Raw genomic sequence first — 25,526 nt, forward strand, 5'->3', positions numbered from 1 at the left:
ACTTGAGATTCAGCTCTTTTTCCGATCTGGGGGTGAAACAGTGGTTAGCACTGTTGCCTTCTGGCAACAGGGACCCAGCTTCAGTTCCAGTCGTGGGTGACTGTGCTAACTCCACACTGACATTCTCCCCGTGTTTGCATGGTTTTCCTCCGGGTGTTCCGGTTTCTTCCAACAGTCCAAAGTTGTGCAGGTTAGGGGGATTGGCTATGCTAAATCGCCCCATAATGTCCAAGGTTGTGCAGGCTTGATATGCTAGTCAGAGTAAATGCAAGGTTAGAGGGCAAGGTTTGGGGGTGGAATGCTCTTGATGGTCAGTGCAAACTCGATGGGCCAAATGGCTTCTATCTGCACTGTAGGAAATCTATGATTATATCCATATTTGGACCAAGCCTGTAATGTGGTCAAGAACGGAGTGTGTCTGACAGAATCAAAACTAAGCATCAATGAACAACTAAGCTGTTGTACAAGTGTTGCTTGATTATTGGTACCTTTTTTTTGACTGAATAAACTATGGTGGTAAATGGCAGATTGAATTTATCCTGCTTATAGTGAACTACCATCACCTAGACAATCTTCCACATTATTGAGGTAGGTACCAGCTGTACAGAACAGATTGGATTAATTAATTAATTAATTATTATTAGCCATGAACCAAACTTCAGCCTCTCCTACTTGCTCTCTTTCACGCTCATTGTCTCTCTTGGAACATTACAGCGCAATACAGGCCATTTGGCCCTCTGTGCCAACTTGTGGAATCACCCATCAGTCCTACACTATTCCAGTTAAATGCCCGTAAAGTTGGTGTTGCAGGCAGTGTTCCATGCCCAGCTACTCTGAGTAAAGAAACTGCCTCTGACATCTGTCCTATGTCAATCACCCCCCGAATTTAAAGCTATGTTCTCTTGTTCTAGCTGTCACCATCTGAGGAAGAAGGCTCTCACTGTCCACCATATCTAACTCACTGATTATCTTATGTCTCAATTAAGTCATCTCTCCATCTTCTCTCTAAGGAAAACTGTCTCCAGTCCCCCAGCTCCCTCTCCATACCACGCAACATCCTAGTAAGTCTCCTCTGAAGCCTTTCCAAAGCTTCCACATCCTTCCTATAATGCGGTGACCAGAACTGTACACAATACTCCAAGTGCGGCCTCACCGGAGTTTTGTACAGCTGCAGCATGACCTCTACTCTGAAATTTGATCCCTCTGCCAATAACCGTAAACATACTGTATGCCCCCTTAACAGTTTTTGGTAGTTGTTACTTGGTCTTGAAGCTGGGTAGAAGCTGCAGTACATCTCTCCCTGCTACTGAGTTTTCCCTTGATTCCCTGTCCTTTTTGGATCGTGGAATAATGTCCCCCAATCCTTAACTGCATCTCATGTGGATTGGAAAATGATCCTTAGAGCACCTGCTATTATTACCTTCCTAACTTTCTTTAACAGTCTCAAATGCAATTCATCTCACTCAGGTGTTTTATCCACCAAGAGGCTCTGGCTCTCCAGTACTTCCCTTTTCACTCAAATTTTATCTAAGAATTCACACTTGTCTAAACAAGACTGTCTACATCATTCCTTTGTTTTGTGAAGATTGAGACAGAATACATTTGGAAAACCCTGCCCACAAGTTGCCATATACATCTGTTAGGCCCAGTCTTCTCCTTGGTCATTCTCTTCATTTTAATGCACTGATAAAACCTCTTTGAATTTTCCTTAATTTTATTGGCCCTTATTTTTTGTATTCTCCCTTTTTGCTTTTTAAAACATTTTCATTTCACCCCTGTACTTTTCTATCCTTGTCCAAGCTTTCTAAAATAATATCACCTTTGAAATTATCTTATGCTTTCTGTTTCTGTTTTAACTCCCATTGTAGACTTCTGGATAACTAGGGGATTCCAGATTTGGCACTACTGTCTGTCTTTTTATGGAGACATTGTCTACACTGTGCCCATAGAACCTGCTCTTGAATGATTTCCACATACCACCATATACCTGTAACCAGTCCAATTTTGCCAAATCATCTCTTGGCTTTGTAAAATTTGCCATCTCCTAATTTAAACTTTTACTTCTGTTCTCTATTTGTCCCTTTCCATAAAGATGTGAAATCTGTTATGATCACTGTTTTCAAAATGGTCACCCAGTGCTATTTCATCCACCTGCCCACCTTTGTTTCCTAAGACAATACATAGAATTGCACCATCTCTCATTGGACTTGTTAAGTGTTAACTGTTTTTTATATTAAAAAAAGCCATCTTGAATGCAGTTAAATATTTTATATCCTCCTATACCTTACACACTGTGTCCCCCAGTTATATTTGGGTGGTTAAGTCGCCAAATTGCCCTATTGTTTTTTTGCACTTAAATTTTCCTACATATTTATTCCTTTATCTTTCTCTCTCTCTTTACCTATCTGTACTACGCACCCTGCAGTGTGGCCATCTCTTTATTTTTGTATTTGCATGCAACCCATATGGCTTTACTTAATGATTCAGATATTTTCTAATCAATTGTTGGTAACCCACCTGGCTTGCACATCATACCTCTTGGAGCAGGTGGGACTGGTACCCATGTCTCTGGCTCAGAGTAGAGACATTACCACTGTGCCAGAAGAGCACCTCACTTGATGCTTCAGTTGCAGCTGTGATTGATCCTTTTGCCAATAACACTCTTGATTTTTTAAATATTCTTCTTTCCCTCCCTGAAATCTGTATTTCCAATAGTGCTGAGCTGCCATGCTTGCATTTTTTTTTTGAGCCAAGTATTTTTGCATTTATACCCATGATATCCTGCTGCCATATGTCTATCCCTGTCCTCCGATCATAAATTCATTATATTCCCAGTATTTCACCAGGTGAGCTAGCCAAACAGGCCATTCAATCCACACCGAGTCCACACCAACCCTCCAAAGAGTATCCCACCCACACTCAACCCCCTACCATATCCCCATAACCCAGCATTTCCCATGGCTAATCTAGCTAGCCTATTCATCCCTGGATACTTTGGGTAATTTAGCATGTCCAGCCCACCTAACCTTAACATCTTTGGACTGTGGGAGGAAACCAGAGCATCCAGAGGAAATCCACGCAGACATGGGGAGAATGTGCAAACTCCACACAGACAATCCCCTGATGCTGGAATCGAGCCCAGATCCCAGTGCTAACCACTGAGCCATAGTCCGGCCCTTTCCCATTCAAAGAATTTATAAGATTTGTATTAATGATGCTTGTGACAGAATTGGGTATTGTAAGCAACCTCTGTTTAAAGACTTTTATTTCCAGCCTTGTCTGTAATGCTGTTTGGTCATGATTTAACCCCAGTCTTTAAAAAAATTAGTAGTTTCTAAAGTACACAAGACTTACTGTCATCACTAGGATCCTGACCTTTATATTATTCAACAATAATAGGCCATCTACAACATGTATTGATACAAAGTAAGGGAAACATACCCATCTTGTGGTGGTGAGTTTTAGAAACCATGGGTTTAAAGTTACCTGTTCCTCCTCAGGCTGTTAAACATGGTACATCATATCTCTACTTATTCTAACGTTGCACCTCAATATTCCATATTATATACTCGAGGAGATGCTGTAATTTTACAATTGGTGGTAAGTGGTTCAATATGTCCTAGAGTTGTGAAGGCACTATATAAATGCAATATGTTGCTGTTTCTCAATTTTACACAGCAGCAGAATGTCATATGAGAGAAACTAGATATTCTGGGGGAAAAAAGCGGCCGATCTGTCAGCCTGGCAAAGAGAAAAGATACTTTTTTCCTTGTATAATGGAAAGCTTCTGCATTTTGGACATTTTGTCATTCAACCCCTGTGACCTACCCCATCACAACATCAGATGGCCTGGATATCCAATCCTCCATTCCACCACTCTATATCACTCCATACCCTTACCTAACAGTTTTGGCTCAGCTTCTGCCTGAAACATGAACTTTTTTTTCTCTCCCTTCAACAGACTTTTAAATGCACTTTCTGCTTCCCATTTTCCAGAATTTGTTGTGACTTTAAATTTTGGTTGACTGCTTGTAGTTATTGATGCCACCACCAGATGATGCTGTTTTTCCAAAAATGCTTTCTCTAACAGCGTGAAAGGAAACTGAAGCGGTTTTGTGACTTGGTTTAGATTATGGATGTTGTGCTGGGGCCAGGAAATACAATCTCCAAATCATTCAATGACTAATTCCCTATGCTGTGTAAGGAGAGTTTTGATCAAACATCTAAGTGCAACCATTCAGTAACATTACTCTTCCCTGTACTGTCAGGTTAGGAAACGGTTTGGTAGGCTGTAAACAAGAAAGATGTTCCAACATCTGACACCAGAACGAGGAGCCATAAGTATTAGATAGTCACGATAAAGTCAGTTGGGTATTCAAGGAAAGGTACATTATTCAGGAAGTAGATTAGATTAGATTCCCTACAGTGTGGAAACAGGCCCTTCGGCCCAACAAGTCCACACTGACCCTCCAAAGAGTAACCCACCCAGACCCATTATTTACCCCTGTCTAATGCACCTAACACTGGGCGATTTAGCATGGCGAATTCACCTAACCTGCACATCTTTGGATTGTGGGAGAAAACCAGAGCACCCGGAGGAAACTCTCCCAGACACAGGGAGAATGTGCAAACTCCAGACAGACAGTCGCCCGAGGTTGAAATCGAACCTGGGGCCCTGGTGCTGTGAGGCAGCAGTGCTAACCATCGTATTGTTAGTTAAGAATATGGAACTTGTCCTTACAGGGAGCAGTTAAAGTAAGTAGCTGAGCTGTGTTTGAGGAGTGTAGAACACTTGGAGAAGGGAAAAGAAAGAAATGTGACCTGGGATTAGATGAAAAAGGGCTTGTGTAGAGCATAAACAATTCCATAGATTTGTTAGGCTAAGTGACCTGTTCCTGTGGTGTTCTCAGTAGGACATCTCAGCATTGGTTGGCACTAAGCAGTCAGTCCCTGTATCTGATTGTCCCTCAACCTTTAGTTAGCTGTTCCCACCAGTATTGGGGTCAGTAACTGGAAATTGCAGTCTTGAGGTGATTGACAAAAAAACTTTCATTAGGGACCTAATGGGAAATGTGAATGTAAGATCTGTGCTGTGAGCTATGGTGATCTAGAAGGTGCTGTTTGAAATGTTGGTAGAAGCCACCATTGGGTCAGAATCCCAAAATCCCCACCCCTTTTACAGCCTCATGGGTGTGCAAAAAACCAAATTAACAGCAGAGGTTTGAGACAGCCGCTCCCCACCAGTTTCTCAAGGGCAATTTGGGATGGGCAATAAATGCTGGCCTAGCAGTTTAATGTCTGCATCCCACAAACAAATAAGGGAAAATGCAGATTGATTTAATTTCCTTTTGAAAGCTACTAATCAATGTTTGAGAAATAGTTAGATTGCAGACCTATGTGAAAAGACCAGGTGGTTTGTGACTTTTTAGAAAGTTTTATCTGGAGTTGGCAGAGGTGAAACGGCCACCTACACTGTATGCTGCCTTGCCTTAATGAATACTTTGGCACTGTGTTCCCAGATCAGTGGATATTTTATCTCAAAATAATCTTTTTCTTTTGTTTCCAGTCTGCAAGAGTTGTATTGTGAAGTACCTGCAGACCAGCAAATACTGCCCAATGTGCAACATCAAAATCCATGAGACACAGCCTCTGCTTAACCTTAAGCTTGACCGAGTGATGCAGGACATTGTCTACAAACTTGTACCAGGTCTACAGGAGAGTAAGTTTTTTTTTAAGCATGTGTAAAGGGTAAATTCTCAATCTGCCACTTTGCTCGCCTGGCTTTACGTGTTGTAAGTATAAACTGGTTGAAGACTTTTTTCTAATCTGACTCAAAACCAGCTGCAGTGCAAAAGGAATCATAAATGCCTGGAATAATTGGACAGGGAGCAGAGATGAAGGCTAGTACTTCTGACCTGCACCTCACCAGGGCCTGGCAGGAGTGACTCACCTGGACTTCAGTCCTGGAGCCAAGGTATCAGTTTGTTTCAGGAGCTGTGGTATTTCCTGTTTTGGGCCGATAATGTAATCTGTCAGAATCCCAGCAGAGCCAGCATGTGGCTGGGCGTCGATATCCTGACTGATACCCATGGGTGCTGTAACTATGCAGACCCAGCTCCTCTCTTTCCCTGTCACACTGTAATCTAACAGTTTGTGGAGGTAGGGTGAGCTATTGAGGCCATTTAATTATTGAGTGCTGATCTGAGGGTGATGTACTGGAGGAAGAATCTTTATTAGGTCATACGACCTCTCCATTTTTCTTGCAGCAAATTTAACCAAACGTGGATTGTATTGGCTACCCCCGCCCCCTCCTCAGTTTGAATATGGCACAGAATGTTGTCATTCATATCTCCCTTTAGTTTCCTCTCGGCACTGATTTTGGTTCCCTTGAAGTAGATTTCTGTGCCCTGACCCCCATGGCATCTCATTTATATTCTTCAATAGTATGGCATTAATCTTGCCCTGTTCAATTCAAACCTGCCTGAAATATGTTCCTTCTTTTTACAGGTGAGGAGAAGCGAATTCGAGAATTCTATCAGTCTCGAGGGTTGGACAGGATCATCCAACCAGTTAATGAAAGTATGGAAATGAGAGAGAGAGACTGCGGGTTCTTATACAATGCAAGGCTCCAGCTAGAGCACAGCATATGCCCATTCAGTCAAATGTTGTACTATAACCAGAGATTGATTGATTCATGTATGTGCAGAGTGTTGTCATATCTTTTCCTCATGGCCATGTCTTAGGCCTATGTCTTTTGTTTTTTCCCCACGGTTTGTGAATATTACTGGCGAGTTTAGCAAGTATTGCCCTATTGGGTGGCTGGTGACAGCAATCAAGAGTCACCTTTTTTTTTGCCACAGGTCTGGAGTCTGAGTCGTGTAAGGTAGATTATGCAATGATACTAGGTTTCCATCCCTCGAGGACACCATTTATTCTGTAGTTTTGTGGTCACCGGTACTGATATTAGATTTTTTAAAATCCTATTGAGTAGTAAACAAGTTTGAATTCCCAGCTACCATGAAGAGGTTTGAACTTGCATCTTCAGATCATTTTTAAAAATTAGATTAGATTCCCTACAGTGTGGAAACAGGCCCTTTGGCCCAACAAGTCCACACCAACCCTCTGGACCACCCAGACCCATTTCCCTCTGACAAGTATACCTAACACTTTGGGCAATTTGGCATGACCAATTCACCTGACCTGCACAGCTTTGTACTGTAGGAGGAAACCAGAGCACCTGGAGGAAACCCATGCAGACGCAGTGAGCATGTGCAAACTCCACACACATACAGTCCCCCAAAGCTGGAATCGAACCTGGGACCCTGGTGCTGTGAGGCAGCAATGCTAACCACTGAGCCACCATGTCACCCTTTGTTTAGGTCTCTAGATTACTGATCCTTTAATGTGACCGCTGTGATACTGTTTTCCCCCATTATTTCTCTCCAGGAGCCACATCTGGTATTTCTTTACTACAGACAGAGACTTTGTCAAAGAGCTAATATCTGTAGCTGTCGGCTCAGGGCAGGTGCCACTTGAAGTTGTCAGCCCTCCAGAATTGTCCTGAAGTTCCCAGGAATTGAGGATTCCTGAAACATGGCTGCAGATGATGACAAAAAAGAAAAATCAGTAGGGATGGCTTAAAATAAGGCTTTAGTTTCTTTTGAGCATTTCTATTTATTTATTCTTTTGAGATAACTTAAAAGACTGTTTGGCAGATTGACGTTGGCAGATAATGTAATAGCGCCCTCTAAGAATATGCCCAACCAGAATTGGAAACTGTAGGTAAGGACTTCATTGTGGCTTGGCTGAAGCTTCACCAACCAAAAGAGTGGGAAAATCCTATTGACACAATCTGTAGCATTAGCCTTCACGCTGAGAAAGAGGCTCCAGGGAGAGAATAGCAGCAGTGGTTGCAATGTGAAACTTGCTACCATGTGGAACTGTTGAGCTGAGTAGCAAGGATGCATGTGAAGGAGTGTACTGATAAGGTGGGAGAGGCCTCATGTGAAGAATAAGACCAGCACAGAGCTATTGGTCTGAATGGCCTGTTTATTTGGAGTGCACTTTACGCACCTGTGGGTACGGTTGAAGCTGCTAGCACTTGCTGGGCTAGAGGAATATTGGCAGGAATAGGGCCAAAGATATTCACAATTGGCTGACCAGCTAACTGAGGCTGCTGGTAAAATGGCATGGGGAAATGCTCAGGGCTGTGGACATGTGACCAGGAAACAAGACTGAGGCAGTGATTGCACCTTTTTTAATATTGAAGGGAGGTGCTGACTGACAAAAAAACATTATTTGTCTTAAAAGAAATGTAAGGAGCTCAGTTGTTTAAGGACAGTCACACTTGCTTCCAGTTCAGGACTGGAAGAAAGATGGAGGATTATCTGAAATAACTCTGAGGCTGGTATCCCATCACCAAGTCTCCCTTTATTTACGCATGAACTGTCCTTGCATCGTTTGAGAATCTGGTATAAGAATGTCAGTATCTCTGACACACAACCTTTTTATATGTCAGTCAGTGGTCCCTGAATTGGAACAGATTAACAGCCACAGACCAGGAATTCTTATTCTGAGAGGTCCAGCTGGCTGACTTCATTACAATCACTCCAGTGTTGGGTGCAATACAGTAGAGAGGAGAAAGGATTAAGTATTAAGACTTTATGCACAAGTTGCAGTTGTTGGTATCTGAGGACTTGTATAATGCAGGTGGGTATTGCCACTTCTGTTTGGACCGATATCTACAGACTTCACCACAGATCCTCCCACCAGGTTTCTTGGCCTCCGTCTGTCCACTTCCCATCTCTACAGCTGCTCGTTGGATGCTGCCTGAACTGCTGTGCTCTTCCAGCACCACTAATCCAGTATATTTTTAGTGCCTTACCTCTTATTTTTCAAATTAAAATTTATAAAAAAAATCTAACTTCTGGAAGTGTGTAACACTCAATTAGTGAATGCAATTGAAAAGCCCTGTTATTTTGGCTGGAGACCCTTCAGTTTCATGTTAAGTTTTTCCACGTGGGATGTCTACCCTTTTTATTATGTGCAGTCTTTTGGACTTGCTGGGTGATTCCAGTTAACTTTTCTTTAAAATCCATAATATTGAATATAATTAGGTACCAAAGAGCAAGTTGAGGCTCAGGGTATTTTAGTAACTCTGTCCCAAGTATTCAAAACATTTATAAAACAAACTTACCAATGGGTCATAATGGCTTTGAGAATTTGTAAGGCTCTGAGGGATTGGCGTATATCTGTTATCCATAGAATGACATGAAAGGGCAGTAGATGTGATTTATATGGACTTCAGTAAGGTGTTCGACAAGGTTCCCCATGGGAGACTGACTAGCAAAGTTAGATGTCATGGAATACAGCGAGAACTAGCCATTTGGATACAGAACTGGCTCAAAGGTAGAAGACAGAGGGTGGTGGTGGAGGGTTGTTTTTCAGACTGGAGGCCTGTGACCAGTGGAGTGCCACAAGGATCGGTGCTGGGTCCTCTACTTTTTGTCATTTATGTAAATGATTTGGAGGCAAGCATAAGAGGTACAGTTAGTAAGTTTGCAGGTGACATCAAAATTGGAGGTGTAGTGGATAGCAAAGAGGGTTACTTCATATTACAACAGGACTGGACCAGATGGGCCAATGGGCTGAGAAGTGGCAGATGGAGTTTAATTCCGATAAATGCTAGGTGCTGCATTTTGGGAAAGCAAATCTTAGCAGGACTTGTACACTTAATGGTAAGGTCCTAGGGAGTGTTGCTGAACAAAGAGACCTTGGAACACAGGTTCATAGCTCCTTGAAAGTGGAGTCGCAGGTAGATAGGATAGTAAAGAAGGTGTTTGATATGCTTTCCTTTATTGGTCAGAGTATTGAGTACAGGGGTTGGGAGGTCATGTTGCGGCTGTACAGGACATTGGTTAGGCTACTGTTGGAATATTGCTTGCAGTTCTGGTCTCTTTCCTATCGGAAAGCTGTTGTGAAACTTGAAAGGGTTCAGAAAAGATTTACAAGGATATTGCCAGGGTTGGAGGATTTGAGCTATAGGAAGAGGCTGAACAGACTGGGGCTGTTTTCCCTGGAGTGTCAGAGGCTGAGGGGTGACCTTAGAGGTTTACAAAACTGAGGGGCATAGATAGGATAAATAGACAAAGTCTTTTCCCTGGGATCAGGGAGTCCAGAACTAGAAGGCATAGGTTTAGGGTGAGAGCGGAACGATATAGAAGAGACCTAAGGGGCAATGTTTTCACCTAGAGGGTGGTGCATGTATGGAATGAGCTGCCAGAAGAAGTAGTGGAGGCTGGTACAATTGCAACATTTAAAAGACATTTGGATGGTTGTATGAATAGGAAGGGTTTGGAGGGATGTGGCAGGTGGGACTAGATTGGCTTGGGATATCTGGTCGGTGTGGACAGGTTGGACTGAAGGGTCTGTCTCCATGTTGTACATCTCTATGACTCTAAATGTATGGCACAATAGCAGGTCATTTCGAATGAGCCAGTCTGTGTGTGGGTTTGTACGTGTGTGATCAGTACCTGCTGATGTCTGCAATTTTATCTAAATTTTTTTCTCCGCCTTCTTTTGTCAGCTATGTCACCGGACCTGACCAGTTCTCCTTACACCACTTTCGATCACTCCAAAGCCCACTACTACAGATACGATGAGCAGGTTTCACTCTGCTTGGAGAGACACGGGTGAGTCTATTTTTAAAGAATTCCCTGCTAATAGATCCCTTTTTTTAAAACTGTGTCAACTCCTAGTTGTACTTAAAATAATCTGGAAGGAATGCCTTGGGAGTCAGTTAAAGGGTGGGATTGGATGGTGAACAGTTTTAAATGTGCAAAAGTGCAGGAGTAGGCCATTTGGCCCCTTGAGCTTACTCTGCCATTCATTACGGCTGATGATCCAACTCAGTTGCTTTTTCCTACTTTTCCCTATATACTTTAGTCTCTTTTGCTCAATGAGCTATATCCAATTCCTCCTTGAAATTATGCAATAGAGTCATAGAGGTCTACAGCACACAAAAAGGTCCTTCTGGCCCATCAAATTCGCACCAGTCAAAAATAGCCACCTAACTATTCTAATTCCATTTTCAATATTCTGGCCTTGACTAGTTTCTGTGGTAGTGAATTTTCCAGGCTGAAGAAATTTCTCCTCCTCAGTCGTGAATGTATCCTCTTGACTGTGACCCCTGGTTCTGGATTGACCCATCCTGACACACCCACCTGTTAGGGATCGATCTAATGTTCTGTCACCAATCCCAGAAAATTTGTCTAAAAGGCAGTTGGGCCTTGATTGAGGCAAGCGACCATGGGATCAGAATGCCTCTGCCAAGACATGCTCCTGTGCTGAGGGAGTTGCACTGGCAGAGGTGCCACATTTATCAGGTGGTGGGTGTGAAAGATTCCATGGCACCACCTCAGAAGAGCAGAGAAAGTTTCTATCCTGTGCAATGTTTATCCTTTTATCAGCATCAGAAAACCAGACCATCTGGCCATTATCATATTGCTGCTTTTGGGAGCTTGCTATGTACAAACTACCTGCCTCATTTCCTACACTACAAAAATGACTAGACTTCAGAAGTACTTAATTAGTTGTATATAGAAGTGCAGATCTTTCTATTCTGTTCCTGTTCTATTATTAGGTTGGGGTGGGGTATCTGTATCAGCAAGGGCTGGCTGGTCTCACTTATCTATGGGCTTTCAGTTTTAAACATCTGCCCTGAATGCTGGATGGACACCAGGTGGCAAGCTTCTATTCAGCTTCTGGATCTTACGCAGTGATGTTCAAAAATATCAATTCATCAGTGTTGTAAATATTCAACAGCTTGGTCAGTCTCTGAGCAAGACGCCTTGTAGTTTCAGTTACAATGCATTTGCAAAGTAGATGGATTTCAAGACAAGAATTTCCATTCTTCCAAGTTAAAGATCGTTGGTTTCCATGCCAAATTTTACCCATCCCATTCTCCCTTATTAAAAGTTCCCCTTCTAGAAATAAGGCACAGGGATAGGATCACTCATTGTCAACAATTTCAGAGAAGCTGTCCAGTGACCCAGTGTGCATTGCACCAGTCATGTCTGTGCTTGACTGTACAGGGCTGGTAGTTTCTAATAAACTTGTCCACATTATTTTGAGTGATCCAAACCAAAATTTGAGCGATGTCATGTATCTCTTTTTGGCATCGCGACTACCACTCAATCCTACTCGCCGCCCCCCAATCCCCACCACTGGCTAGCAGTGTTCTTGCACACTATGATCATTTGGTTGAACTAACAAAGTTACTGGCCCCAGGTGGGATGACAACTCAGGGTAAATATTAGCCAGTAAAGCAATCAGGGTGCACATGCTTCTTTTCTAATTGATTTGTGGGTGGCACGGTGGCACAGTGGTTAGCACTGCTGCCTCACAGCGCCAGAGACCCGGGTTCAATTCCCGCCTCATGCGACTGACTGTGTGGAGTTTGCACGTTCTCCCCGTGTCTGCGTGGGTTTCCTCCGGGTTCTCCGGTTACCTCCCACAGTCCAAAGATGTGCAGGTCAGGTGAATTGGTCATGCTAAATTGCCCGTAGTGTTAGGTAAGGGGTGGATGTAGATGTAGGGGTATGGGTGGGTTACGCTTCGGCGGGGCGGTGTGGACTTGTTGGGCCGAAGGGCCTGTTTCCACACTGTAAGTAATCTAATCTAAATAATGTTTGTTCGATGTTGTTCTTAATCCCATGCCTTGCTCATCCTGGAAACGCTGTCACATGTAAAAGTTTGTTGATTTAACATGTTTCCTCGACTTCAGAGGGTTTTTCTGATACAGGCTGGTGTATGGACTGTCCTGCATCATCATCAGTTGAGGTGGCAGTGAAAAGAAAGCTTACATTCACACAACACTTCACCACAACTCATAATTATCTGTGAGTGTAGCAAGTGCAATGAATTACTTCAGGAATGTTCTTTGTCAACATTTTTTTGCACAGCAAAATCTCCTAAAGGACAAAAGGAACAGGTAGCTCCAAGCTTGTGGCCATAATTCCTTATATCTTAATTAACTTGCCATAAATCTTTGTCTGATTACATGTCTATGAATTGCCCATCTGTGAAAATCACTTAAACGCTAGTGATGTTCCACCCTTGGCACATCTGAAAGTTTTTTTTGTTCTGTTTACATGGACATCACCTGCACTGTCACATCTGATTTGCTTGTGTATCCCATGCACTGGTATTTCTGACCTGAGCAAAACTGTTGCCTGCATTGATTTTAATTATTGCACGAAGCACTTGTGGATTGTTACCTTGACAGCAGAGAAGGGATCAGGGGGAGAGAGAGAAGGGTGAGTTGGCTTTGTACAAAGCAGAAGGCAGGGAGCATGTTCAATCAATACACAAAGGGGAAAAATGAAAAATTCCTATCGAGCGGCTTGTCTGAGTCCAGATTCATCACTCAATCTGGTGAATTTGCAGCAGCTGGAAGGCACTGGGGTCGATACTAATTTTAAAGCAATTAGTTTGGATGTGTTGCTATCAGCAAAGCTTGCGCATAAAGCTGTTGAAAACTCTGATAAATAGTTTACCAGCAGTGTTTAAGGAGACTGGGTCTCTTTCTGCCTGTCAATAACTTCAAATGTGCTTTCTTTTTGTTTTTGGAGGGGAACAAAAGTGATCCCAGTGAATGTCTTTTTAAAGAATAAAACAAAAGAACAGAGTACTGGTTTTCCAATTATACAAGGCATCGAGGTTAAAACAGCCTTCTCTTCCTGTTCCCCGCACCCCCTGCCCTCGCCCAATTTTCAGTCAAATGTCAGGCCACATCAACCTCTGTTCAGCATGACAATTTTGTTTCAAGGTATTACTGATTTGCTCTGCAGCAAGAGCTTTAGAGAAGTAAACAGTGAGAACTCAGAATGAGATTGAAGAACAACAGACATGGTGCCAAACAATGGATAGAGAGCGAGCACAAGAATAGGACAGGAGAAGTATGAGATTGGGAGCAGAGATGAGGAGACTCTAGAAGGGAAGTGGATAAGAAGCTGCAGAAGGAAATATGGGGTTTGGTTGAGGGTGAGATGTATGATCAGGGTGGCAGCTGATGATGTAAGATAGGAATTGGGTGGAGCAGTTGTAAGTGGGGTAACATCAAACCAAGAGTTGAAGGGAATGGGGAGAGGAAGGGGAGTTTTAGAGGGGAAGAGCAGCTTTGGAAGTAGAAAAGGGAACGTGATACTGGAAAGTCCAAAATAGAAAGAGAACTGGACCAAGTGAGCATGTATGCAGTGTGCCCATCAGCTCATTCCCATTTGCACTTTAGATTTTTCACGTAATTGGTAATCTTCATTTCCAGCCCTTTTTTTTTTTTTGTTAGGGTGAATATAAATTATGTGAAGTGCAGTACAAGATTTGGATTGAAATTTGCTGCCTAATACACCATAAAATACAAAAGCAGATGTAGGCCTGTCAGCCCATTATATTCCCTCCACCTTCAGTGCGGTTTATAGTGAATCTGATTATCTCCAAATCCACTTCCTTGTTTTCTCCCCATAACCGGGATTTTCATACTGATTTTTAAAAATCGTTTATCTCCACCTTTTTAGTGTGCTCGCTCAACCTTGATAGCCCGCTGCAGCAAAATGTTGTTTTTGGCCACTCTCTCAGAAAAGTATTTCTTCCTCATCTTTGCCTTAAATAGGCAAATCCCGACTCTGGGATTGTCCCCTCTGGTCCTTGACTCTCCCACAAGTTGAAGCAACCTCTCCGCAATATTCTGTCAAGTTCCTAAGATCCTATTATCTCAAAAGGTCTCTTCTCAATTTTCTAAGCTTAAATAGCTTAGGTTGAGAGGTGACTTAATAGAGACATATAAGACAATCAGAGGGTTAGATAGGGTAGACAGGGAGAGCTTTTTCCAAGAATGGTGACGGCGAGCATGAGGGGGCATAGCTTTAAATTGAGGGGTGATAGATATAGGACAGATGTCTGAGGTAGTTTCTTTACTCAGAGTAGTAAGGGTATGGAATGCTTTACCTGTAGATTCGCCAACTTTAAGTACATTTCAGTCATCATTGGACAATCATATGGACGTACATGGAATAGTGTAGGTTAGATGGGCTTCAGATTGGTATGACAGGTCGGCGCAACATTGAGGGCTGAAGGGCCTGTACTGCGCTGTAATGTTGTATGTTATATATTAAATAAGTATAGGCCCAACCTATTTAACCTCTCTTATTCAGACAGTCCCTACATACCCAGGATCAACCTGGTGAACTTTTTCTAAACTGCCTCCAACCTTTCCTAAGATCTTGTTGGAGATAGGGTGACGGGTGTTCTTTTATCCTGAAAATAATTCCTTTTTAAAGAAAAAAAACCTGCATTTATATAGCTCCTTTCACAATATCAGGGCATCCCAAAACTCTTCACAATCAATGACATGCTTTTGAAATGTAATTAATTTTCTAATATGGACCACACAGCAGGTAATTTACCCACACAGAGCAATAAATTAATAACCAAGTTGGATTTTGGAAGGCATTTTAGAGAATTCTAGTTGCTAAATGTGTAGACACAAATGGCCAAATAGCTACCTCCTGTGTTGTATCAGTTTCGTGCAGAGGGTGGTGTGTTTATGGAATGAGCTGCCAGAGGAATTGGTGGAGGCTGGTACGATTACAACATTTAAAAGGCATCTGGATAATTATATGAATGGGAAGGGTTTAGAGGGATATGGGGCCAGGTGCTGACAAATTGAACTAGATTAGATTAGGATTTCTGTTTGACATGGAAGAGCTGGACTAAAGGGTGTGTTTCCGTGCTGTGCATCTTTGTGACTCTAACTCCGTGGTTTGATTCAAACGCTTGTATTTTCCAGTGGTGTAGCTGGTACAGCACCCTTGGCTGATTATATATTTCCTATCTCACCCTGAGGCTGAAGTTTTGGAAAGAAAGAGCCAGTTTTTCTTTGTCAGAAATCCCTCTTCAGTGGGAAACTGAAATCTGGATTTTCACAAAGGAGAACCTTTTTAATTGATGTGGCTGCTGGCTTCCTGTCCAAGGCACAATTGAAAGCAGCAACTTTCACCCAAAGAGCCACTTATGATGTCAGTTGTCCTGAGGAGAATGAGCTATTACAGGAGTTACAAGCCTGGCAGCCATAAGGATGGTGGAAGGGAAGTCCTCTGGTGTTAACCTCGAATACCAAATTTATTGAACTAAGTTTCGTAACTTGGAATTTGACTCTTGCTAGCTGGTTTTCTCATCAGTTAAAGGGCAGTACGGTGGCTCAGTGGTTAGCACTGCTGCCTCACAGCACCAGTGTCCTGTGTTCAATTCCATCCTCTGGCGATTCTGTGTAGAGTTTGCATGTTCTCTCCATGTCTGTGGGTTTCCTCTGGATGATCTGGTTTCTTCCCACAGTCCAAAGATGTGCAAGTTTGGCAGATTGGCCTTGCTAAATTGCCCATAGTGTTCAGGGGTGTGTAGTTGGGTTAGCCATGGGAAACACAGGGTTGCAGAGAAACGGTGGGGGGTGGTGTGAGTTCGGGTGGAATGCTCTTCAGTGAGTTGATGTGGGCTAAATAGCCATTTTCCACACTGTAGAGATTCTATAACATGATTATAAAGACGACCATGTTCACAAGCTGCAGCCAGAAAGAAACAATGATTTCTGTGACATCTTTCATGACTTTGACATCTCAAGCACTTTATGGTTAATGTACTCAGCAAGACCCTGCTATCAGCTATATGATAATCAAAATCATTTAATTGTGGATATTATTTGAGTGATAAATATCAGCAAGGAAAAATAACTGGCTTTGCTTTTGTAGGTAATTATGCCACGGGACTTTGTTAATTTTTCCTTGATAAGTAGAAGAGGCCTCAGTTCTCACACCAGCCTCAGCAAAGACTACTTTGCCACAGCGCTAAAGTTGTCAGCCTTGGCTCATTGGCAGCTTCAGTTTAATGGTAGTCAGAAGGTCAAGCTTTATGTTCTTTTTGAATGTTGGCGTGTAAATGTGCCCCTTAATTCCGTCCAGGTGCCACAGTAAACTAGTGCGGACAAAAGCTCAGATTCTAAGGGATTGATAAGCAGAGAAGTGAGGGAATAGCTCAGTACCAAATTTCATTAGAGATATTGAGTTAACACTTCCACCAAAATAATGAGAATTGATGCTGGTTGTTTTTATTCATGAAACTGGGCTAACCTTGTTGGGACTCGGGCAGCTTGATGTAAATCTGCTTATTATTCAGCTATTGCACATGGGATAAAATGTTTCGCATAATAATAAAAAAACAATTAGAGAGTCACCATGGTCTGATTGATCAGCCGCATTGAGTTTATTGGGAGTGCATTAAGAAAATAATTCAGTTTGTAACCATTATTGCTGCAAGTTTAAGAGGTGAACTTCATTTGAATTTTATATTTTGTTTCCCTGTTCCCATGACGATTGTAGCCTGTGTGTGATGTTGCTTGCTTTTTTGTGTGTTTTTCCCTTCAATTTTCTTTCTAGTCTCGTCTCTTGAAATATCACCTATTAACTGGATATGACCTGCCCTTTGTGTAGGTAGCCTTGCTCAATTGCCTACCTGTCACATTTAGACCTTTCGCCCAGCAGCATGGACCCTGTGAAGATTGTGACTTAGCCAAACTCAACCTAGTCTGTAACCAGTCCTCCTTCAGTTCAGGAGGCTGCCTAGTCCATTGGTGGTGGAATTGGGAATTCTCGATCTGCTTTGTAAACCAACTGAGGTTGGTTAGCTTAAAATTGTGATGTAATGGAGCACTCTGCAACTAGGGCCTACTTGCCTTCACATTCACATACTTGCCCCATGTGTGCACCAGCATTGACATGTTTGGCCTGGGCTATTCTGATTCAACCGACTCCGGCCCAGACATACTGTGGTACTTAAGTCAGGTGCCCAGTATGTTCAGATTCGTAAATATTATGGGGGCTTTTGTTTTTACTGAGTTTTGTTCCTTGGCGGTGATGCAACCTGTATACAGACTTGTGTTTTTCTATTTTGTCATGCAGCTCCTCCCTGGGTAAAGAGAAAGGGAAACTCGTGTTGCAGGTAAGATATGAAGTTGGACCATGTTGGTCACCAACTGCTGCATTTACTTTGCATCTGACACTCACCAACAGTAGATCTAAATTTCTAAAGTTGCACATTCATGTCACTGTTATCTTGTCTCTCCCTTTCTCTGTAATCTCCTTGAGTCTTACAATCCTCAGGCTGCTGCACTCCTTCAATTCTAGTCTCTTGACCCCTCCCAATTTCATCACTTCACCACATTGGCCATATCCCCAGCTATCTGAGACCTAAACCTCTTGACCTGTCTCTCTTCCATTACCATGTTCCATAAAACGTACTTAGTTGACCAAACTTTGAAGCACATGAAGTAATTTCACTTAATGTGGGTCAGTGTCCAATTTTATCAGTCTGACTCCTGTGAAAGACTGTGGGGCTGATTTTCTAGCACTTAAGGTACAATATACAGGTCGTTCTGCTATAACGCGACAGCTGTGTTCCTCCAAAACCTTGTGCTGTGTGTGTGTGTGTGTGTGGTGATGTATGGGTATGTTTGAGTGCATGTGGGGGGTGAGGGTGTTTGTGTGTGCATGTGTTTGTGTGTGTGTGTGGGTATATTTGAGGTGTGTGTGTGTGTGTATATTTGTGGATGTGTATGGGTGTGCATGTGAGTAATATGGAAAGCTGCTATAGAAGATTGCGCTGTTGAAGGTCGCTAATAGAAAATCACTATACCCGTTCAGTAGAGAGTTTACAGTATCCAAATAGCATCCACGATTTGTCAGTTACATCATACCCAATTTGTGCTGATGAAATGCACATGATAGCAGAATGTCCTGATCGATGCAAATTGTTGTGGGTTGGTAGCAGTAGCCTTACCAAGTGCAACGCTGTTGCAGGTTACATTACTTGTACTTGTAACTTTTCAGGTCAGCACATGAGTTAGGTATATTTTGAGGCCAATTCTGCCCGACAGCATTCATCCTTGGACAGCTAGCTGCATTTCTGTGCAGACCTATGGAATGTGTGGTTAACAGCGTTTCATTGTACCAATCATGACAACAAATGTACATGCAATCTCCCTGGTATTGCTGTCAGCCCACCAAAGTTCAGATAAGTGAAGGAGGAATGAACAATGATCCAGGTTAAATGACTTTGTCCTCGTTGAGGATAATGGCTGTTTGATGTTGATGAGGTTCCTGATCAACCCCTTTCTTACTGGGATATGGACAATAATTGAGACTTGGCCAGGATTACCCCTCTTTAATTGTCCTGAGAAAGTTGTGGCAGACATAGGATGTTGTGTTGATATTAATTGACCTTCCAGCCAAGGTGAGTGCTTGACCTGTCTCAGACAGCATTAAGTGACTTTGGTCTTAGTAAGGCTTGATCAGGGAGCAGCTGGAAGTTCCCTTTCTTGGAAACATTCCTGACTGGTTTGCCAGTGATTTCAAGAATCCAGCTGAATTATTGAATTCATGGTGGGATGTGTTATCTGAACTTCTGCATTTTGAGTCTAGAAGTCAAAACCACAACCTACAGTCTTAAGTCATTTTCTTCAGTTGGATGGGAGGGTAGGAAAGCGATCATTAACCAGGTGGTTAATGAACTTTGTAAGGAGTCCTATGTGCATTATGTACTGGCAGAATACTCTGAAGTCATTCTGCTTACGTGCTCCTCTGACACAATTCCCAGATGCAGAAGGCGTTTTATTCTGTGTGTCTGTCTGTGTGTCTGTTCTAATAGCCAGACCCTCTGTAAATCCAAAACATATTTAACATGAAGTAGATACAAAGCCTGCAGTTAATGCAAGGGCTCAAGGGTCACAAATCATTTCACATCACTACACTGCAGCAGATGGGGTCTATTGATTTTTTTTTTTCATCCTGTGTTCTCAGATCATTGAAGTAGAATTCAATTATTCCCACTCTTGTCAGAAAGCAGTCTGTGTACCCCTCCTCCCTTCCCCAGTGGACACATGCATAGAGTAAATAACATTGGAGTTGTTAAATCATGCAGCGTGATGTCAGGTGGATTTCAGACACACCTGCTCCTCCTTGTTGGCAAATATTGATGTTGTACAACTTTCGTTTCAAAACTTTTTTTTTTCCCCCTAAAATCTGGAATCAGGTGAGATGTTTTTAAGGTATAAATTGATGTCAGTGTGTTGCAAGCATTTTGTTTTAACTTTAAGCCTCCACTCTTTTTCTAACGTCCCTCTCCTCATGCTCAGCTCCAAGTTGTGAACCACAACTCGGTGAGTAGCACTCTCACTTGCCATCGGAAACTCATTATTCCATGCTCCGTTCTGGAAATTTGAACCCCAGAATCCAGGCTGACATGGTCAGTGCTCAAAGCACTGCTCTCAGATGAGGCATTAAACCATCCATACATTCTCAAATGGAGACAGAAGATCCCTGGGCTCCAGTGCCAATATCTATCCCTAACCAAATCATCTGGACATTATCACCGTACCATCTCTGAGAGCTTGTTCTACATGAAATGGCTGCTTCACTTTCCTACTTTAAAACACAGCCAGGTTTCAGCGATTGAGGACTCCGGGTCTCTACCTGGAATGTGGAAGGTTGATGGGGAATCTGATTCATTGAAACGCAGATTGTTAAGAGGCCTGGATGCAGTTGACACAAGGATATTTCCAATAGTAGGAGAGAGTAGGAGCCAAGGGCACGGCCTCCGAATGAACGGACGACACTTTAGAAGTGAGATGAGAAGGAATTTCTTCAGCTGGAGGGTGGTGAATCTGTGGAACCCCTTGTCGCAGAGGACTGTGGAGGCTGAGTCAGAGTGTGTTCAACACAGGCTTTTATTTAGTAAGAAGATTAAGGGTTAAGGGGGGAGAAGGCAGGAGAATGGCCTTGAGAAACAATTTAGAGTCGAGAGTGATGCTGGAAAAGAACAGCAGGTCAGGCAGCATCTGAGGTGCCATAGAATCAACGTTTCGGGCATAAGCCCTTCTTCAAGAATGAAGCTTGTGGGTTGTGGTACTGGTTTGGCTGCTACCTGCGTTTGACCTCTTTTTTTTTTCATTTCAAACTTCTGCCAAAACCCCATCCACATGGACACCTTGTGCTGACCTACTACCTGCCCTCAACCTCTTCATTTCAAACTGCCGGCAAACCGTTACCACCCAGTGCCTGGAGGAGGAACGCCTCACATTCCAAGTTGGGACTCTGCAACCAGTTAGAATAAATGTGGACCCCCCCCAACATTTATCCCAGTCCCAAGCCTCCAATCTGGCAACGCCCTCCAGACCCATCCATCACTGCTCCCTCTGACCTATCACATTCTCCCTCACCCTCATCTATCTATCTTTTTCCCAGCTACCACCTCCTCCCAACTCTTCTCCCCCCACCACCATTTGTATCTCAGCCCCGACCCACAAGCCTCATCCTGCTCTTAGGATGCTGCCTGACCTTCTATGCTTTTCCAGCACCCCACACTCTACTCTGATCTCCAGCATCTGCAGTCCTCACTTTTTCTCCCTGAGAAACAATTTAGTCATGATCATGTTGGAGCAGATTCTATGGGCGAATGACCTAATTCTGATCCTACATCTTGTGGTATAAATGCAAGTCTTTACATTTGACAAAATTTGACATTTTCTTATGCTCTCCTACAATCTCTTGTTAATGCTCTTGTGTCCATGTGCTCTCCTGCATATACCCTGCTCTCCTTGTTCCCATACACGTGCTCTCATAGGCACTCTTGTACCTGCTCTACCACTCGCCATCTCCTGCTGTTGTGTACCCAATTTACTCAAATTGCATCCTTCTGTGCTGCTACAATTCTGTTTTGTCTTGTAATCTCCCTGAAACGCCAATACATTTTGTCCCCATATCCTTTTTTAAAACAAAAGCAATTTAGGGTTTTGTGATTGGTCTCCATTGGGGCTGGTAGATATTTAAATTGAATTAATAAAGCTGGAACATAAATGTTAATTTCATGGCTATCATTACTGAAAATTGTTTGTCTTTTTTAAAAAAAAAATCTGATTCACATGTCCTTTGTGTTGAGTGGGGAGATATCTACAGCCCTTACCTGGTCTGGAGCCATTGTCTGTCCAAGGTCTCAGTACTGTGACTCTTAACTGCCCTCTGAAATAGCCAACTAACCCTCTCTGCTTAAGATCAATGACAAATGCTGACCCTACCAGTAATGTCCACACCCCATTAAACTGAAGAAATAATGTTAGCAGGATATAGTATGAAGAATACAATTTGGAGAAATTTCAGAAGGACAGCAATGTTCGCACCACCAAAGTGGAACAAAATGCAAAGGAAACAAATTCTAATATGAAGAGAATCACTTGATGTATAATTTGCAAAAGTACAATATTCAATCCAAAAGCATGTCATTAAAAGTTCCAGTACAGATAAACGAATTTTTTTTGTCCAGAATATGTTTTCCTTTTTTTTCTCTCTGGTAATGGCCTGTCCAAGTACTGTTTCTTAATCTCGCTGCAGCACCTCTCCCAAACACAGGTTGGGATGATGCTCATGTTGGCTGGGCCTGAGATCATTGAGGATAAACCACAGCTCATCTCAATTCAGTTTTGTCCCATTGTATTCTCAAATTGTGGGACCTAAGAGTGTGAGCAGGATTAAGCACTTGGGGTGGGACATGGTCCTCCAGATTCCATATAGGGCATGTGATTGGACGGCATTTATGTCCAGACCCCAGCCTGTCACTTAGAACATAGAACATAGAACATAGAACAATACAGCACAGAACAGGCCCTTCGGCCCACGATGTTGTGCCGAACTTCTATCCTAGATTAAGCACCCATCCATGTACCTATCCAAATGCCGCTTAAAGGTCACCAATGAATCTGACTCTACCACTCCCACGGGCAGCGCATTCCATGCCCCCACCACTCTCTGGGTAAAGAACCCACCCCTGACATCTCCCCTATACCTTTCACCCTTCACCTTAAATTTATGTCCCCTTGTAACACTCTGTTGTACCCGGGGAAAAAGTTTCTGACTGTCTACTCTATCTATTCCTCTGATCATCTTATAAACCTCTATCAAGTCACCCCTCATCCTTCGCCGTTCCAACGAGAAAAGGCCGAGAACTCTCAACCTATCCTCGTACGACCTACTCTCCATTCCAGGCAACATCCTGGTAAAGCTTCCACATCTTTCCTAAAGTGAGGCGACCAGAACTGCACACAGTACTCCAAATGTGGCCTAACCAAAGTCCTGTACAGCTGCAACATCACCTCACGACTCTTGAATTCAATCCCTCTGCTAATGAACGATAATACTCCATAGGCCTTCTTACAAACTCTATCCACCTGAGTGGCAACCTTCAAAGATCTATGTACATAGACCCCAAGATCCCTCTGTTCCTCCACCTGACCAAGAACCCTACCATTAACCCTGTATTCCGCATTCTTATTTGTCCTTCCAAAATGGACAACCTCACACTTGGCAGGGTTGAACTCCATCTGCCACTCCTCAGCCCAGCTCTGCATCATATCTAAGTCCCTCTGCAGCCGATAACAGCCCTCCTCACTGTCCACAACTCCACCTATCTTTGTATCATCTGCAAATGTACTGACCCACCCTTCGACCCCCTCATCTAAGTCATTAATAAAAATTACAAACAGCAGAGGACCCAGAACTGATCCCTGCGGAACTCCACTTGTAACTGGACTCCATGCTGAATATTTACCATCTACCACCACTCTCTGACTTCGACCGGTTAGCCAGTTTTCTATCCAATTGGCCAAATTTCCCTCTATCCCATGCCTCCTGACTTTCCGCATAAGCCTACCATGGGGAACCTTATCAAATGCCTTACTAAAATCCATGTACACTACATCCACTGCTCTACCCTCATCCACATGCTTGGTCACCTCCTCGAAGAATTCAATAAGACTTGTAAGGCAAGACCTACCCTTCACAACTCCGTGCTGGCTGTCCCTAATCAAGCAGTGTCTTTCCAGATACTCGTAAATCCTATCCCTCAGTACCCTTTCCATTACTTTGCCTACCACAGAAGTAAGACTAACTGGCCTGTAATTCCCGGGGTTTTCCCTATTCCCTTTTTTGAACAGGGGCACAACATTCGCTACTCTCCAGTCCCCTGGTACCACCCCAGTTGCCAGTGAAGACGAGAAGATCATTGCCAACGGTACTGCAATTTCCTCTCTTGCTTCCCACATAATCCTAGGATATATCCCGTCAGGCCCGGGGGACTTGTCTATCCTCAAGTTGTTCAAAATGTCCAACACATCTTCCTTCCTAACAGGCATCTCTTCTAGCTTATCAGTCCGTTTCACACTCTCCTCTTCAACAATACGGTCCCTCTCGTTCGTAAATACTGAAGAGAAGTACTTGTTCAAGACCTCTCCTATCTCTTCCGACTCTACACAGTCTCCCACCACTGTCCTTGATCGGACCTACCCTCGTTCTCATCATTCTCAGGTTTCTCACATACGCATAGAATGCCTTGGGGTTATCCTTGATCCTATCCGCCAGGGATTTTTCATCTTTCAGTACTTGTTTTCTAACAGTACTGAAAGCTGCCAGACATTTCATAGCTAACTCAAAGTGCACCTGCATGCAAGTGATTTACAGATTGTGCTGCTATGTTGGAAGTCCAGTGTTTGTTTCATAGAGGCAGATGGTATTATGCTATTTGGTATACGTGGCAATGGAATATTATAAGGAGCTTTTGCAATGATGTGATGCCACTGTAAAATAAAATCTTTTCTGCAGAGATCAAGGATATCTATGAAAATCTATCTGGAAATTTCCTGGGTGCTCACCTGTTTGTGCTGAGTGCGTAGTTTGGGATTCAGAACAAGGTCAATAGCCAGGTTCACTGTGTGCTGGAGTTGCCACCATCTCAGGGAGAATATCATGGCTTAATAACTTATCAGACCTTGCATTTTTTTCCCTCCCTTACCTTTTAATCAATGGATACCAAGTCCAGTTGGAGCAGTGGTCTATCAGCCATGTGACTAAACCTGAGGCCCACTGGGGTTTATATGGCTTTGTGTTTTTGATTCCTTGTTGGTTTTTTAATAGTTCTTTCTGTCTAGGGGATTGAAGTGAGAACAAAACTACACTACTAAAATACTTTCTCTTTTTAACACTTGCAGCAAAAGTACGTCCGATGTTCTGTCCGAGCAGAGATCAGGCACTTGAGGAGAGTTCTATGCCATAGAATTAATGTGATCGATCAGCAACAGGTAAGTTATGGAGGGTTAGCAAGGAATTCATTTGTTTCTTCACAATATTTGCAATAATATAACTGACTTTCTTTCTGCAGGTGCAAATATTGTTTGACAATGAGCCTTTGCCAGAGCACATGACTATGAAGCAGCTCTGGCTCTTGAGATGGTATGGCAAGGTGAGTGATTAGTACGCAAGTAGCTAGGAGAAAATGAGGATTGCAGATGCTCAGGTTGAAGAGTGTTGCTGGAAAAACGCAGCCAGTCAGGCAGTATCCAAGGAGCAGGAGAATCGACCTTTCTGGCATAAGCCCTTCAT

General features: G+C 43.0%; 1 protein-coding gene across 1 annotated transcript in view; it reads left to right on the forward strand.

Annotated features, from left to right (window-relative positions):
* pcgf1 (polycomb group ring finger 1) overlaps positions 1–25,526 on the forward strand; it is a 46,194-nt gene that overhangs the window by 12,568 nt on the left and 8,100 nt on the right. The window contains exons 3-8 of the mRNA XM_072577649.1: positions 5,567–5,719; positions 6,508–6,579; positions 10,586–10,691; positions 18,006–18,045; positions 25,136–25,225; positions 25,306–25,386. Of these exons, the coding sequence (XP_072433750.1) occupies positions 5,567–5,719; positions 6,508–6,579; positions 10,586–10,691; positions 18,006–18,045; positions 25,136–25,225; positions 25,306–25,386 (542 nt within the window). The remainder of the gene's footprint in view (positions 1–5,566; positions 5,720–6,507; positions 6,580–10,585; positions 10,692–18,005; positions 18,046–25,135; positions 25,226–25,305; positions 25,387–25,526) is intronic.

The sequence above is a fragment of the Chiloscyllium punctatum genome, chromosome 1, assembly GCF_047496795.1.
Source record: "Chiloscyllium punctatum isolate Juve2018m chromosome 1, sChiPun1.3, whole genome shotgun sequence".
In the NCBI taxonomy this organism is placed as follows: Eukaryota; Metazoa; Chordata; class Chondrichthyes; order Orectolobiformes; family Hemiscylliidae; genus Chiloscyllium; species Chiloscyllium punctatum.